Here is a 17,816-nt window from a genome sequence, read left to right as displayed (position 1 = left end):
ATGTAGATGTCTTTTTGGTGAAACGGCTGTTGCCTAATACATTAAAATATTAAGACACTACCTTATACATTAAAATATCAAAAAATATCAAAATTCAACAGAACAATATTTATCTCTCAGGTTTCCCCTGAAAATTAGCACCATTCGTGACATATTGTCAATTTCCTTTATATACCTTATAAATTCCACTTACTATTCCACTTACTATCATATTTGAAAAACCATTTTACTCAAAAACATTTTTTTGCTATATTCAGAACCAAAAATATCAGTTTCCAGATGAACTGCATGAAAATGTATATGTTTATTCCATCCCTATTCAGAAGGATGTTATAAAATGTTAATTGTTGTTAGATTTTATACTGAAAAATTGCATACACTCTTTTTAAATAACATGTTTTCTTGATTAATGAAAGAAATGAAGAAATGATATTCCAATAAATTGTTCTGTAAAAGTGAAAGAGTGAAATAAACATTTAAATGCTATCATCCAAAGACTAGAATTTTGTTTTATTAAGCATGCCAATTTACAGATATTTTATTTAATTATACAAAGCCTCATTTGCATACATAAATGTCAATTTTTGATACTGTAATGGGCAAAGATTGCTTGTGATATTTATTGTTTTAAAAAATGACCATATTGACCTGTAGTATTTTGCTTTAAACATTAGTCTATTATCAGTTACAGTTGTGTATTATCTTTTTGACTGATGTGTTTGTAGCACTTCTTGTGCACTTGTGTGTGTGTGTGTGTGTGTGTGTGTGTGTGTGTGTGTGTATGGGGCACTTTTATCAGCTCGTTTCACAGCTCTCTGCATAAACTGTTTTCTGCTTCACTTATACATCACTTTGGATAAAAGCGTCTGCCAAATGAATGAATGTAAATGTAACAAATGCAACTAAATCTAATAATGCCATATTTGATGCCTTATTTGGATATTTGATAGTGTTTAGTGCTAGAACGCGGGGCTCGATCATGCGCTCATACACACTATACAGTATATTGCAAGGCTGCACAAATAATCAGCATTTTCATATAATAGTGATTTTTGGCTCCATCGATCCAAGTATGGAATAAAACACTTCTGGGAGTGCTGTTACAGAAAATAATCCATACCAGAGTTACAGAGTTACTACTGCAAAGTTGCTTATTTTCCTATAACAATACATCCTGAGGTGTTTTATTCCTTTTATACTACAGCGATTTTCCAAAGAGTGATAATTTTTAATTTATTAATGAATGACATGAAGTGCTTTTCAATTCAATTCTACAATTTATAGTTATGTTTAATGTTGTGGAAACTCTGCGAGACAAGTTAGTTCCTGTTATCCCTTATGTTATAGCAGCTATAAACAGTCATTCTCTTTTTTCTCTGTTGTTAGGAAGATTAAAAACATCATCTCCTTACATCTCCTTACAGTCTCCAGTATCAATGATTATATGATTTTTTTTTGTTAAATAACAACACATTTTTAAAGCTGTTTTTTATTATTAGGTGTAGATTATGTAGCGTGTGCGTTAAAGAAAATTATTCAACACCTTCTGACCAATCAGATTTGAGAATTCAACAGTACTGTGGTGAAATCGATCAGCTGGGGCACTGATGAGCTTTCATTGAATCCGGAGCATTAATTATTTAGTATTTAGGCGCATACAGTGATGATATTTATTTCCTTTTTGTATTTACTAATTTATATGGGGACTGACTGTGTTTATATTTAATTTATGTGACTAAAGATAAAGGAATAAAGGCTTGTGAAAGGAATGCCTGTTTTCTGTTGATCCGAAATGAAATTTACTAAAGTAATTTCCCAAGTCTAAATAATTGTGATTAAAAATCCTGATTTCATTATAAAACAAAGTAGTCTTGACGATTATTTTAGCCAATATCATACAGTCCGAGTATACTGGCATGCTTTTAAACTGTGTAGGAAAAAAACAACAACAGTTGAGCCATCATTTTAAATACTCTCTCTAGCAGTTAACTCTATATTGCTTTTAGCAAACTGGACCCCAGACAGTAGTTTAAGCTTGTTATGGGTTTTTTGCTGTATTGCTACAGCAGTGAAATAAAAGCTAAATCACAAGGTTCAATACCACTGGTCAACTGTTAAAAACCAGCACACGCATGCATTTACGCACTCCAACCCCTTTTTTTAGGCTCTTTTTAGCCTCTTTTTAGGCTCTCCACTCCGAGCACATGCATAAGTAAGAGAATTTGCACATGCAGAACACACCAGCATGCATTCTTCTCCCGGTGTGCGTCTCTCATTCACTCCTCGACATAAACACAAGTCAAACTCTAGCTAATTTGCTCTGGGCTTCAGTTCTAGCCGTTCCCTCTATAACCCGCATGCTCACTCTTTTCTCCACAACGACAAAAAATCCCTTGCAAAAATTCTCCATACATGAACGCAGTCTGGCATTTCTTATAGAAATCACCTCAATGCGCTGACTAATGCATTTCAATGTAATGTAATTAGGGAAGTCTATAACAGCAGCTGAATGTTTGACTTCTGGAATCACAGCACAGATTTTAATGGCAATTATTTTTCTCATTCTCTTATCATGTTTCTCTCTGATTTTCTTTCCAGGCAGTCGAGTGGAACAGTCATAAAGAACAGGTATGCTTATTACACTGCATGCACAAATCCTAGCTCGTGACACTGCTATGCATCAGAGCAGCCTGGGTTGCAGAATGAGGTTCACTTTAGCATGCTAGGTTCGTCCACAGGGTGGACAAATCATAAATTCAATAGTTCACACACCGTGCAAGTGAAAGCTCCAGTGTAGTGTGCTGCTCAGTCTCATTTTTGTGGAATGTTATTGAGGCTAAAAAGGGATAGCTAACATAATGCAATAACATATAGACAGCTAGTTAAGTGCATTAAGACATGTATATCATGTAGCATGTTGTGTTTATTCTCGACAAAAAATGTCAACAAGTTGTTGGCTAATGGCTCTCTCGATACATTTAACAGCCAGGTGAATGATTGCAGTAAGCAATTTTATTTTGCTTCATTGCTTCGTCAGTCTTTCGACATACTTGCACGTTCCTGATTCTGAAAAGTTTGTCAGTCACATGTGCATGCTAATTAATCCAGCTAATAAAAACCGTTCTAGCTTCACGGCTGGGATGGGATTCGGAACGAGTAACAGTTACAGTATCAACACTGTGAAATGCATTATTCAATTCAATTTGATTTGTGTAGTGATTTTGATAATAGACATTGTCACAAAGCAGCTTTACAGAAATCCAGATGTATATTTAGATCCTTAATGAGCACGCAAGAGAAGAGAAGTGGCAAGAAAAAACTCCCTGAGACAACATGAGGAAGGAACCCGTCTCTGAAAGAAACCCATCCTCTTCAGGGAGAGTACTAAGTGTGTGGAAAAGAAATTTTTCAACAAAGGATAGTTTTATGACTATAGCAGCAGTTCTTAGGTACAAGCATTCAGTATCCCCTGAAGCAAGGATGAGATGTGGGAATAAACTGTTTATGGGAAATTTTGTGCAAATCTTTTCCATGTGAGACCATCCACACCAGCAGAGGTGCAGAAGCTCCAAGCAGAAGCACAGCAACAGGATGAACAGCCTGCGTTATGTTTAAATACTGAATGAAAACGTATGTTTTGCACAAGTCTGTAAGGAAAAGGGCTTGTTTTGTTGTTGTTGTTGTTAAATCCGTTGTACATCTGACAACTACGGATAAAAAATAAATGGTCTGGACATGAAATCTGCTCATCTGGGGCAATTGGGCTACTGATTTTTCCCCTGCGACCCGTAGAGATTTCAGAATTTCACCTGTACATTTGTGAGTTTTTTTTTAATCAATACCTGTCAATCCTGGAATCATCCAGGTTTGTTTTGCACGGTGTTTGCTGTCATTCAGTCTCACTTATCATCCTGTTGAATTGGGCTTAAAGGACAGAATTCTTCATTAGAGCACAAATGCGCTATAGTGATGTCACAGGATATTTACTCAGAATTGAAGGGACTGCTTTGCTTTGAGTGATAAATGCATCATACTTGTTATTTCATAAACTGTGACTGTCATTTTATCTTACGGCTACTTTGAGTTGTTGATAAAGTGTTGTGCGAAAATGATTTGATGCTCAAGGGAGATAAGTGGCGTCAGTGGAAAGGTAAGGTGGGACTATGTAATGAGTTTCAGGGTTTTCTGGAGATTAAAAGCAGGCGGAGGAGAAGCCTGATGTTTCCTGATGTTCTTCTGTGAGCTCACCACAGCAGCTTTTAGACAAAAAATACTGAATAAATACTCTGGCAAAAGTTGAAATTTTTCATTCAAGTTAAAATAGAAAAGTATAAATGCGTAAATTTACTTGAAGTATGAAAATACATCCATCCAGCACAATATACTGTAAGTGAGGTCAAAAGAAATGGATACAAAAAATGAGTCAAAAAAGTATTACTGCTATTCAACAGAGTTTCTCTGCTACTGGGGGCCAAACCATAACAAGGCTTTTTAAATTATATCTGTTGCCTCCTAAGGGCATCATGTGCTACCATCTGCACAGACCCCGTCCCATCCTCGTTTTATACGGCGACATTTCATCGTAATGTCATTTCAGCCTAATTTATCTTAAAATGGATTTGGGTTGACTTGCTGTCTTTACATACATACAAAAAAAAAAAAAAAAAACAGGCCAAGCCCAAAATGGCAAAATATTAATCTTTTAATGATCTTAACAACAAATCATTGATCAGGAAATGATCAGGAATGAAACAGAGAGATAAAGGAGCTCAGTCTGGGAGCTTTTCCCTTTGATTTCTTCAAATGTTTAAGTCTTGTGGCTCTTGATGAGCTGCATCAGGTGCAGCAGAAAACCAAATAATCACTAATCTTTTAAGAAAAAAAATCCCAGAAGATATTTTTGGAAAAGTCTGTACACCCAGACACGTGTTAGTCTGAATTTTACATCAAATATTTTAATCATTATCATGATTTTGTGTACAAGAAGACTATAGAAGTGAATTTCCCTGTTTCTAGCTTTTCCCCAAACAGCAAAAGGAAACCAGTGAATGGAGGCACAGGAGCTCTCAGGAGTGCATCTGCTTCATTCCTGCTCATTTCCTCACCAGTGATTTGTTGTCATTTTTGCTCTACACTGAAGGGTCTAAAAAATATTTAAATTGTGTGTGTAAGTTAAATAAACAGTTGAAATAAAAATGCAGTAATTCTCTGCAAATTATGAGATTCGAAGCTGATCAATCGAGGTTTATGTTAGTTAGCCTTCTTATGCACAAGTTTAGGAGCAGGAATAGGATAAAAAATATTTTCCAAATTTACGGGATTTTCATGAATTGAATTTTTTTTTGTGTAAACACTCATACGAATGATTTACGCATAAATTTGTTCATATCCAGCTTGATAAATGTGGCTCATTAAGCATACAATTCAGTATACATTCAGCTCCACAGTTATTGGCACACACATTTATAGGAAGTGTAAAAATGATTATTAAAAAAATAATCTTTGTGGTTAATTAGCTTAATCTCACACTCAAAATATGAGAGAAATCTAACCTTTAACTGAAGTTAATTTATTCTGGTTCTTCTATAATGCTTGATGAAGTGTTGAAGAGAGTACAGAGTGAGTGTCATGGTTGCACCGAACACAGCGCAGGACTACGACTCCCATCAGCCCCTGCGCCTCACATGATTACGACACTCACGCCACATGACTGTTCACACCTGATTCATGTTTAATGAGCACCGGTATTTAAGTCACGTCCTGTACAGCACTCGGTGTCTAGTTTTTGTCTTTTGTGTGTCGTTGTCAGTTATCATTGTAACCTAATTCATATCATGTTCATGTTGTTGGCTTCCTTTGCTAATCCTTGTTTTGTTTGTTTTGTGTGTTTGTACTCACTAATAATATACTGAATCTGTACTTGCATCTGCCTCCTTTACAAAACCCTTACAGTCAGGAAAGTGAGGGATTCATCAATACGTTCAATGCTGGGTCCGAGGTCCGCTCCTGTGGACTCTCCTCTTTAGCTCAGCCACAGGTTTTCAGTAGGGTTTAGGTCAGGGGTCCAGAGTTTGACTCTGTGATCTGTGATTCAAACATCTGTGATCTGTGAACCATTTTATTTGGATTTGGATGCATGTTTTGGATCATTATCCTGCTAGAAGATCCAACCATGGCCCAGTTATAGCTTCTTGGCAAAGGCAGCCAAAGTTCCATATAAAATCCGCTGGTACTTTGAGTCCATGATTCCAAACAGGGCTTTTGGAGAAAAAAAACAGCCCCAAAACATCACAGATCCTCCACTGTACAGTACTTAACCATGGGGATTATATCCTCATATGTTTAACCATTTTTCTTTTTACTCCAAACCCAGCTTGAGTGCTTGTTGCCAAGAAGTTCTATTTTTGTCTCATTTGACCATAGAACCCAGTCCCAAAGTTCCAGTATCGTCTAGCAAACTCCAGGAGCTAAGGTTTGTGGTAAGATAGAAAATAAGAAAATACTTTTTTCCTCACACACCTTCCAGATAGATTGGTGCTGTGGAGGTGGTGTCTAACTGTAGATTTCGAGACTTGGTGACCCCAAAATGTTCTGTTTCTCTCTAACCGTCCTCCTCACTTGTGGGTGCAGTTCCCTCAGAATTATGTTACACAACTTTATTTTTGTGTGAAATAGTTTCAGTTACTGTGACCCAAAACTTTCCCTAGTTAAAGCATATAATATTGTATGTTGGTGGAGAAGGGCTTTAAAATACCCCTGTGTTCAAAACACGATTTTTTACTCCTCTAAAAACTTGGGAAGTTTTAAGCTTAGTTTCAGATCTCACAAAATTAATCTCATAAAATTAACTTAATGGCTTAGATTTGGGGTAAATTAACTTATGTTTGGCTGTTGTTATTTTGCAATACAAATTGTTTGCTTGCAGTTATCTAACTGGCTAGCTAATAAAACCTGCTTTCAAGTAGGTAACCTTAAAGTATATGACCTCTCTGGACTCTGAGTCAGTCTAAAGGTCAGGGCTAGATTTCCTTGCTAATAGTTAATTTGAAACTCTATCTAACAGAAGGCTTGACCAAACAAATAGGTTTTCAGCCTAGACTGAAAGATTGAGACTGTGTCTGAGTCTCAAATACTAATTGGAATGCTGTTCTATAGCTGGGGGAAAATAATCTGCCCCCTGCTGTAGTCTTCATTATTCTAGGTACTCATAAAGAGCCTGCACATTTTGATCAAAGCAGCCATGGTGACTCATAAAAGACCAAAAATTTCACTCAGGTACTGTGGTGTGAGACCATGTACTGTTATAGGTAATTAGTAGTATTTTATAAATAGTGAAACATATTACTGTGTGAATAAGGTGTGATCAAGCTCCTGGTTCTGGTAAGGACTCCGGCTGCTGCTTTCTGGACTAACTGGAGCTTGTTTATGCTCCTACTGCAACATCCAGACAGCAAGGCGTTACAGCCTAGAGGTTCATGTTTGAGAGGTGGCCAGATATAATCTAGAGTAGCACTTGCCTTTATGCCTGGAAAAAAGGTCTTTGATTTTGAAAAGTAGCCCAGAAGCCTAGAATATTTTAAACCCTTAGAGAAAAGTCACATGATTCACATTTTATTCACAATTTATATATGTTATTTTTAGAAACTTCACTTATTATGCGTAATATGTGTAATGAAGGTGTTTATATTTTTACTTGATTTTTTTACACGATTCATTTATTTTTATTTTATTTTATTAAGATGTACGGGATGTGGTTTAAATTTTTTAAATGTGATTTTTCTCACATGAATAATTGTTTTGATGCCACATGAATAACATCAGATCACATTTTTCTGTAAGGTAAAACAAGGGATTCTGACTATTACACGCAGTACGTTTACTACATAGAAGTACCACTAGATCAAGAATGCTTTCACACATCCCACTGCAAAACCAGTTCACAAAAAGAAAAAGATTTAAAGATCCAAACTCAGTTTCTCTGCAGAGACCAGGATTAAACCATGTCTTCACCCTTGTACTTCTCTCTAGCCTGGGCGAGGAGTTTTATCGTGAGGCGATTGAACATTGCAGAAGCTACAATGCTCGCCTGTGTGCCGAGCGCTCCATGCGTCTGCCCTTCCTGGACTCACAGACTGGCGTGGCACAGAGCAACTGCTACATCTGGATGGAGAAGAACCACCGAGGCCCAGGTGAGTGTGTGTATGCTGGTGTCTGTTTAAGAGACATGAACTTGCATAGAAACTGACTATTCGACTCCTGGACAAGGGAAGTTCATTTGCAAAGCATGAGTTCTCAATTTGGCAGATATTTTATGTTTTAGAATAAACCTTATCTAACAGGAAAAGAGGTAAGAGAGGCGAGTGAGTCATTAAATATAAACGAAAATACAGCGCATTCAGAAAGCATTCAGACCCCTTCATTTTTTTCACATTTTGTTATGTTGCAGCTTTATGCTAAAATGCTTTAATTTTCTTATTCATATCAAGCTACACTCCATATCCCACAATGACAAAACAAAAAACAGATTTGTGATAACTTTGCAAAATTATTAAAATGAAAAAAAAAAACCCTAAAATATTGAATATCAAAAACACATTGACATAAGTATTCATTCCCTTTGCTATGACACATGAAATTTAGCTCAGGTGCATCCCATTTCTCTGGATCATCTCTGAGATGTTTCTACACTGTGATTGGAGTCCACCTGTGGCAATTTCGATTGATTGGACATGATTTGGAAAGAATCACACCTGTCTATATAAGGTCTAACAGCTGAAAATTCATATCAGAGCAAAAACCAAGCCATGAGGTCAGAGGAGCTGCCTGCAGAGCTCAGAGACAGGCTTGTGTTGAGGAACAGATCTGGGGAAGGCTACAAAAAATTTCTGCAGCATTGAAGCAAAAAAAAAAAATATAAAAAATTCCAAGCAGGCTTTCATGAGTCTTGCACTGAGGAGAGGCTTCTGTCTGGCCACTCTGCCACGAAGCCCAGATTGGTGGACTGATGCAGTGATGCAGTGATGCAGTGATGGAGTGATGAAGTGACCTTCTGCAAGTTTCTCCCATCACCACACATGATCTCTGGAGCTCAACCAGACTGACCATCGGGTTCTTGGTCACTCCCACTCCCCCAATTGCTCAATTTTGGAAGAGTTCTGTTTGTTCCAAACGTCTTCCATTTAAGAATAATGGAGGCCACTGTGCTCTTAGGAACCTCCAGTGCAGCAGAAATGTTTAATTTTTATCACAGATCTGGTTTTTGCTTTGTCATTATGGGGTATAAGTGTAGATTGACATGGAAAAAAAAATTTTAATTTAATTTTAGCATAACAAAATGTGAAAAAAAATGAAGAGGTCTGAACACATTCTGGATGCACTATAATTTTAAAAATTCAACCTCCATTTATTAACTCGTTCATCTTCAGTATCCACTTTATCCTGGTCAGGGTCTTGGTGGCCCCGGAGCCTATCTTGGGAACACGAGGTGTGAGGCAGGAAAACACCCTGAGCAATTTGCACACACATTCACACCAAGGAGGAATTTAGAGTTGTCATTTCTGACATTTCTGGGAGGTGGGAAGACATCGGACAACCCAGAGGAAACCCACACAGACATGCAGAGAACAGAGATAGTTACACAGACAGTAACCCTAGCTCTGGATTGAGCTAAAAACGTTTTTTGTCCTGTGATCCACAATGTGACTGCAAGGACTAAGAGACAGAGAAAAGCACAATTTGGGTCGCTTGGGGGATTTTATACTGAAAGATCTAAATGTTTGAAGTACACTATATGGCCAAAAGTATGTGCACCCCTGACCATCACACCCATATGTGCTTCTTCCCCAAACTGTTCCCACAAAGTCTGAAGCACACAGTTGTATAGAACGTCTCTGTGTGCTGTAGCTTTACAGTTTCCCTTCACTGGAACTAAGGGGCCCAAACCTGTTCCAGCATGACAATGCCCCTGTGCACAAAGCCAGCTCCATGAAGACATGGTGTGTGAAGGTTGGAGTGGAAGAACTCGAGTGTCCTGCACAGAGCCCTGACCTCAACCCCACTGAACACCTTTGGGATGAACTGGAACACCGACTGAACCCCAGACCTCCTCGACATCCCAACATCAGCGCCTGACCTCACTAATGCTCTTGTAGCTGAATGAACACAAATCCCCACAGCCACGCTCCAACATCTAGTGGAAAGAAAATATTCAGCTACACTACATTTAGTTTTGATCACCATTACAAAGTAAAAAACAAAACAAAACGATGCATTTAACCCCAGAAGACTGGAAGTCAAGTAAAATACATGCGCAAATTTTAAATGATTCAATTTTAAGCCCAGATCAAAATAAACCAGTTTCCTGACAAAAGTCTAAACTTCAGGTGCCAAACACTTCACTCAGCTGCAGCAATGTCTGAGACAGTGAAGACAGATGAACATCCCAGGTCTATTTTATTAGGTATCTTCAGTTTTAAATGTTTTAAAGGAAACAGAGTGATAATGATCTACAAATTACGTGAGCTAAAACCTGTAGCGATATCAACATTTCACTTAACCTATAATCTGCAAGTAAACCATTAGTTAGCCGAATAAGCTAGATGTCAGATGTTTGGTAACCATTGTGCTAAATATATCTAAGTGCTGCTACAGACATTAACTATCTAGCTAGCTAACATACCTAGCAAGCTACTGAATCCCCACCAGGTTCAATTAGGTAGCTAGTTAACAGTACCTTTCTTTATATACTGTTCATAATGGAGGTGTAGACATATAAAAAGCAAATGGTAAAGTAATAACTAAAGTAGTTTTTCACCAGATGACTTATTTACTCTTACTTAAGTAATTTCTTGATCAGTGCTTTTACTTTTACTGTGTATCATGATGACTGTAGCAGCGCTTTCACTCGAGTCAGGGTGTTTGTACGCTTCCCACCACTGCCTGCCATCAGAGAATGTCATTCTGTAGAGATTTCTTCTCAAAGTGTCAAAATCTGATTGCTGCTTTTCAAATATGAGGCATTCAGGGTATTAATTGATAGCTTTTGCTGGCAGTTTGACATCATCTAGAGGGCTGTACTTCCTATAAAACCTATCAAGTTGCACAATTCTGGCATAATATTAGAATAATTGTATATGCTTATTTGTATTTAATGGATTACACAGTATATTTCCAAGAATATTTATTCCAAATTTGGACTGAAGCACAAGTTCCCTGGTTCGATCCTGAGCTTGTGTTAGTGTCTGTGTGGAGTTCCTCTGGGTTCTTTGGTTTCCTCCCAGAAACATGCACATAGGTGGATTGGATACACTAGATTGCCACTAGGTGTGAAAGTTCACTTCAATTCAATTCAATTTTATTTGTATAGCGCGTTTAACAATGGACATTGTCAGAAAGCAGCTTTACAGAAATAAATGGATTCAAAAAATATATTGTAAATATGTGAATTTATCCGTAATGAGCGAGTCAGAGGTGACGGTGGTGAGGAAAAACTCCCTGAGATGATATGAGGAAGAAACCTTGAGAGGAACCAGACTCAAAAGGGAACCATCCTCATCTGGGTGACACCCGATAGTGCGATTATAAATCAATCCCTTCTATTATTGTGTACTATATGGACAAATAGTGCAAATGTACCACCAGTAAATTCATCACTGTGTGTGTGCATGGTGCCCTGTAATGTGTCCTGACCCTGACCAGGATAAAGCACTTCACTGAAGATGACTGAATGAATGAATGTAGTTAAATAAGTTTTTACATGTAGCTTTTTTTATTCTATACCCTGTAAAAAAAGGAAAGAACTGAAGTTATCTGAATAATCCTGATTTGCAAAGAAACACACCTGTAACGTTTTTGCTTCTGGGTTGCAGGTGTGTCTCCGGGGCAGCTGTACACTTACCCAGCTCGCTGCTGGCGTAAGAAAAAACGGTTAAACATCCTGGACGATCCGCGTCTGGGACCCATCGAGTTTAAGATAGGTAAGAGACAGATGCTGTCTGGTTGATAGTGTGTGTGGTATCATCCATGGGTTTAGTGGCTGCAGTGATTTTGTAGAATAATTTAATGAGCGGCTATTATGTGTGTGTGTGTGTGTGTGATCAGACTACGAGTCTGCCCTGAAGAAGGAGGGAGGTGTTCCTGAGGGTCCCGTCCTTGAGTCTCTGCTCAGTGGAGAGCCTTTAGATAAGAAAGTGGAGACGAAGGAGGAGGAGGCCATGAGCGAGTGTCAGGTGAGCGCTTCTGATGACTTTTACCTGTGGACTTCAGTGCATGCGAAGTTCTATAAACTAACAAAAAGTTTTTTTGGAGGACGTTGGAGAAGACGGCATCTCAAATCAGAAAAATTGACTTTAAATGAATTAACTTAAAATTGAGCTGTAAAAGATGAGCGCTTGTTCAACCTATACTTCAAACCGTCATCATCGAATTAACAAAATCTTCTTTTTAATTCGACAAACCAATAGAGATTATTAAAAGCGTGATAAAAATAGATTATATCCACAGACACATGTGTGGATTTCATGACGTCCATTTAGTATCTCGTGGCTTCATTAAGCTGTGTGCATAATTACAAAAAATAAATAAATGCAAAATAATAGGACGTGCTGGATCAAGTGCTATTTTATAATCTGCTGGATAACGAAGGCGGAAGCCATACTGTTAAATTAAACCAAATTTGCAGTGATTTATGTAACAATTCCAGGCAGGACTGTTCATGCAGCAGTATATTGTTAATATACTAATCTCCAATTAGATGTTTATTTCAACACTTACCTTCTCAATCATATTACCTTCTCACCTACTGTTTTATTAGTCATTTTTAAAATGTCTCTGGCTTTAATGTTACATCATGTTATGTCTAAAAGCTAAAAATGAATTTTCTATCCCGGAGTAGGCAAGTGCTTGTGTTTAAAGGTGGTGGTCTGTTGAAAAACGCGATCTTGAATGTTTAGACTGAAAATGGGGCGAACTCTACACATGTAGAGACGTGAACTACATGCAGGTGATTTGAATAATCTGAATGGCGCACTCTGAAAATCATCTTAAGCAATATGAGTAACTTTTCACGTAAATATTGATGTAACCTTTGGACTTAAGTCGCCAGCTCTGAATATAACCCTGTGTGCTTATCTCTCTCTCACACTCAAAACCCAGGACGTTATTGGCTCTTTTGCCGGATTGCACATTGCATCATTCAAACTTGCAGCCGTTGAAAGTTACTTTAACAAGGTGCACACTTTTACTCTTGCCATGAAAGTACCATTACACAGGAATGTACGATGTATGTGGAGGAATTTATGTTTCTGACAGATGAATTTTTTTTGTCATCCTGGTCTTTTCCGTAATTATGTGATATTCTAGGCATTCATGGCCAAAACCTCCATCATTTCTTAACCACTCCAATTTCCAAACACTTCCAGCTCTATGATTTCAGTTATGTTGCTTTTAGCCTCTTCTGTTTTCTCTTCACAGTGCTGATTTTTTAAATCAGACTTCTAAACACATGTTAGCATAACTAATGATGAGAACTTTGTCAGCTTCTGTTAATACACGAACCTCTTTCGGAATTGTACTGTCTCACCGTGACCGGTTACCACATCTTTAAACTTTAAAACTTTAAGATTTAAACTTTGGCGTGCATGCACACGTTTATTTTTTATAAAATTCCAATTTAGAAGTTCAAGGGCATTTCAGTCATCTCAGTTTCACTTTATTTGGATGAATGAATCAATTGCAATAATGCCAAAACATGATAATAATAATAATAATAATAATAATAATAATAATAATAATAATATTTACAGCACAGTGATTTATGATCTTTCAGAGATTCCAAAATTTGAAATGGTTTTTTTCTTGTGTGGTCAAACCTCACAGTCATGCAGTGACCACACATGTCATGCTACACCAGTCTTAACCATGTTCTATGATCATGATCTTGGTCTCTCATTCTCTCCCTCCCTCTCTCTCTCTCTCTCTCTCTCTCTTATCTTTCTCTCTCTCTCTCTGTCTCACTCTCACCCCTCTGCTGCTTCTATTGTATCTCTATAGTATTTATATCTCTCTTTGGCATTAACACAGTTCATCAGATCAGCTGTGAGCCCCAACCCAGATTGTGTGCAAAGTGTGTGTGTGTTTGTGTGTGTGTGTGTGTGTGTGTGTGTGTGTGTGTGTGTGTGGTTTGCATGAACAAGAATTGTATTGACAGCTTGGAGACACTGCAAGTGGGCACACATTTCATGTGCATATTGTGTGTGTGTGTGTGTGTGTGTGTGTGTGGATGTCATCGCTCTCGGTGCAGCCTTGCCTTGTTCCTTACACACATCACTGCGTGCAAACACACACACACACACACACACACACACTCACACACACATACCAGACATGACATCTATCCCACGGGTCGACAATTAGCCAATTTGCACCTCAATTAAGAGGCACTCTGCAGACCTCAGGCTGATCTGGGAGAAGACCTGTGATCCTACATCTTGTCTCTCTGCAGGAAGGAAACTCTTGTGAGCTTCTCTTCCCCTGCAGGCTCTGCTTTTCTCTCAGGACTCTACTCCTGCTTGTGTTGCCTCCATGCTTTAATAAAGGCTACGCTATTTAATTTCATTTAACTTGCATTAAACTGCTTGCCTAATGCAAGTTAGACAAGGCTTGTCATAATTATTACATAATAGCCTAATCACAAATATTTGAAATCATCAGAATTATTTAATATGATTATGATTCATCTTTCACCATACGAGTAATCAGTCAAAATACTGCAGTCATTCATTCATTCATTCATCTTCAGTAAATTCTTTGTCCTGGTCAAGGATCCACAGTCTATCCCAAGAACTTTTATTTATTTAGACTAGCCGATCCTCTTACTAGCATGTTTTTGGGAGAAAACCAGAGATCCCAGAGGAAACCCACACAGGTACAGGAAGAACATGTGAAACTCCACGCAGGCAGGACTGAACCAGAGACTCCAGAGCTGAGAGGCAGTTTATTTATAAATATTGTTTATCTTAAGGAATGAGTTTTTTATGGATAAAATTCTGAACAACATTTAGTTAAAGTGAGCTGTAAGTGGAGCAAATGCATAACCCAACTCTGAATATGAGGAACTTTCCTAAAGTAAATATTGGCATAACTTTTTAATTAAATTGGCGACTTTGAATGCGGCCCTTAGACATCAAATTGATCACTACAGGTTTTTTGGTATCCTTTTCTTCAGCAGTGGACAAACTAATGCAAGTTCCTCTGTACAGTTCTTCTGTATTAAACAATGATTGAGTTATTAATGATAACTTTGGCTTTGCTAATGATCATGGTCCTTCAGTTTTTGGTGTCAGTTAGGTGACAGATTGTTGTCCTGAATGTGCTGCTATATTAAGAGTCTCATAAATGAATGCTATACTGTATTTCTGTGCAAATTTCTTACAGTTACCTCTGACATTTGGGTTTGAGATCGAAAGATGAATATGAGACGATAGAATTTCAGCTTTCAATTCCTAATATTTACATCTAGACATGTTAAACAACTTAAAGAACAACTAAAGAACATGGCACCTTTGGTGGCAGATCACCCAATTTTTAGGTGAGCAAAAGTATTGGAACACATAGTCTTAAATATTTGGTTGCGTATCTCTTGCTTGCAATAACTGCATCAATCCGGTGACCCGCTGACGTCACCACCCTGCTGCGTTCCTCTTCTGTGCTGCTTTTCCAGGCTTGTAGCAGCAGCTTCTTTCAGCTGTTGTTAGTTTTGGGGGGTTTCTCCCTTCAGTCTCCTCTTCAGGAGGTGAAATGTTGATCAGTTGGGTTAAGGTCTGCTGATGGACTTGGCCAGACTAAAACCTTCCACTTTTCCCCTGATGAAGTGCTTTGTTGTGTTGCAGTGTGTTTTGGGTCGTTGTCTTGCTGCATGATGAAGTTCCTCCTGATTAGATTGGATGCATTTCTCTGTAAATTGTCAGACAGATTGTTTCTGTAGACTTCTGAATTCATTCTGCTGCTACCATCATGAGCTCCATCATCAATAAAGATTAGTGAGTCTGTTCCAGAAGCAGCCATGCAAGCCCAAGCCATGACACTACCTCCACCATGCATAACCCATGAGCTCCTATGTTTTGGATCATGAGCAGATCCTTTCTTTCTCCACACTTTGGCCTTTCCATCACTTTGGTAGAGGTTCATCCTGGTTCCAGAATCAGCCTTCTGATTCTTACTGCTGATGAGAGGTTTGCATCTTGTGGTATGGCCTCTATATTTGAAGTCTTGAAGTCTTCTTTAAACGGTGGATTGTGACACCTTCACTCCTGCCCTGTGGAGGTTGTTGGTGATGTCACTGACTGTTGTTTTGGGGTTTTTCTTCACAGCTCTGACAATGTTTCTGTCATCAACTGTGGTTGTTTTCCGTTGCTGACCTGTTCCATGTCTGGTTGTTAGTAAACCAGTGGCTTCTTTCTTTTTCAGGACGTTCCAAATTGTGGTATTGACTATGCCCAATGCTCCTGCAGTGGCTCTGATCAATTTTCCCTCTTTTAGGTTTAAAATGGCGTGCTTTTCTCCCATAGACAGCTCTTTGGTCTTCATGTTGGTTTATCCTTCTTAACAACAAATGCAGTCTTCACAGATGAAATCCAGGGCTTAAACCAAGAGTAGACATTCAGAGCGAGTAATTGTTTAAAGATTCAATCTAACAAGGCACACCTGGGCAACAAGAAACACCTGTCACTCACATGTTCCAGTACCTCTGATCACTTGAAAAGGTGCCATGTTACAAGTCGTTTAACTTACACCTCTAGATGTAAATATCAAGAAATGAAAGCTGAAATTCTAATCTATCGTCTCATATTTATCTTTTGTTCTCAAACAGAAATGTCTTTATTATCTTTTAGATTGTATAATATGCTTCTAATAAAGAGAAATGTCTGTTGTATATTTATAACAATGAGTAATTTTTGCCATATTTCTTTACAGAGATAAACAGAAACAAGGCAGCGATCTGACTATATACAAATCAGGAGGGAATGATTACTGTGTTGTCATGGGATATGGGGTGTGTGTTTGCAGAAGCTGCTAGTGGGAGACTTTCCTCATGAGCTGGACATGGAAGAAATGGAGGAGGACGTGCCTAAGCGCAAGAACCGCACCAAAGGACGGGTATGTTGCAAAAAAAAAGAAAAAAAACCCACCACTCAGCACCATGCTTGTCATCAGCGTGCTTGTGCTTGTGCCAAATGTGAGTCACACACTTTTCTCACTCAGACTGTAATCCACAGAGCTCTTGTGAGACGATACAAGCTTATTAATCTGTTCCCTTGTGTGTGGTGATCACGAAAGTAGCTGACGCAGAAAATAAACCAGGCACCATTGCAGGTTTGGTCCCAGCAGTTGAAATGCTTTCTCTTGTTGATTTTACTCGACCCCAGTATGGAGACTGTGACATGATCGCATTCATCTGAAGCTAGCTGTCCATGCACATGCTCATGTGTAAATTCAGAAAGTGTCTCTGTGCTCCATAAGCTTGCCTAGAAACAAAGAAAGCTGTGCAGCTGCGGCTGGAGGAGCTCCGAAAGCGTCAGCAATTTGTGTGAGAATTTCACACCCTTGCCACTGTTAATTGGGATGTGCTTTCTGCTCTTAGGTGTTACAAACCCTACAGAGTCAGTTATTAAGGGTGGACGGTGCTTCGCTTTAATGCTTCCTTCATCTTGTGTGCGCCTTGAGCTGAGAAAGGTTCTGTGTGTGTGTGTGTGTGTGTGTGGCTTTGTTTCCCTGATGTTACGAATGCAAGACGTTGTGGGGACATTTTGCTGCTCCTC

The 17,816-nt window shown here is 38.4% G+C and overlaps 1 protein-coding gene across 1 annotated transcript in view; it reads left to right on the top strand.

Moving 5' to 3' along the window:
* Positions 1–17,816, top strand: part of dpf1 (double PHD fingers 1) — a 49,005-nt gene that overhangs the window by 10,354 nt on the left and 20,835 nt on the right. Inside the window, exons 2-6 of the mRNA XM_034310647.2 lie at positions 2,599–2,628; positions 8,029–8,189; positions 11,868–11,975; positions 12,100–12,227; positions 17,065–17,154. Of these exons, the coding sequence (XP_034166538.1) occupies positions 2,599–2,628; positions 8,029–8,189; positions 11,868–11,975; positions 12,100–12,227; positions 17,065–17,154 (517 nt within the window). The remainder of the gene's footprint in view (positions 1–2,598; positions 2,629–8,028; positions 8,190–11,867; positions 11,976–12,099; positions 12,228–17,064; positions 17,155–17,816) is intronic.

Source organism: Pangasianodon hypophthalmus, chromosome 14 (genome assembly GCF_027358585.1).
Source record: "Pangasianodon hypophthalmus isolate fPanHyp1 chromosome 14, fPanHyp1.pri, whole genome shotgun sequence".
NCBI classification, from domain to species: domain Eukaryota; kingdom Metazoa; phylum Chordata; class Actinopteri; order Siluriformes; family Pangasiidae; genus Pangasianodon; species Pangasianodon hypophthalmus.
Note: the sequence above shows the minus strand (reverse complement) of the source record. Positions and strands in the feature narration are given on the sequence as shown.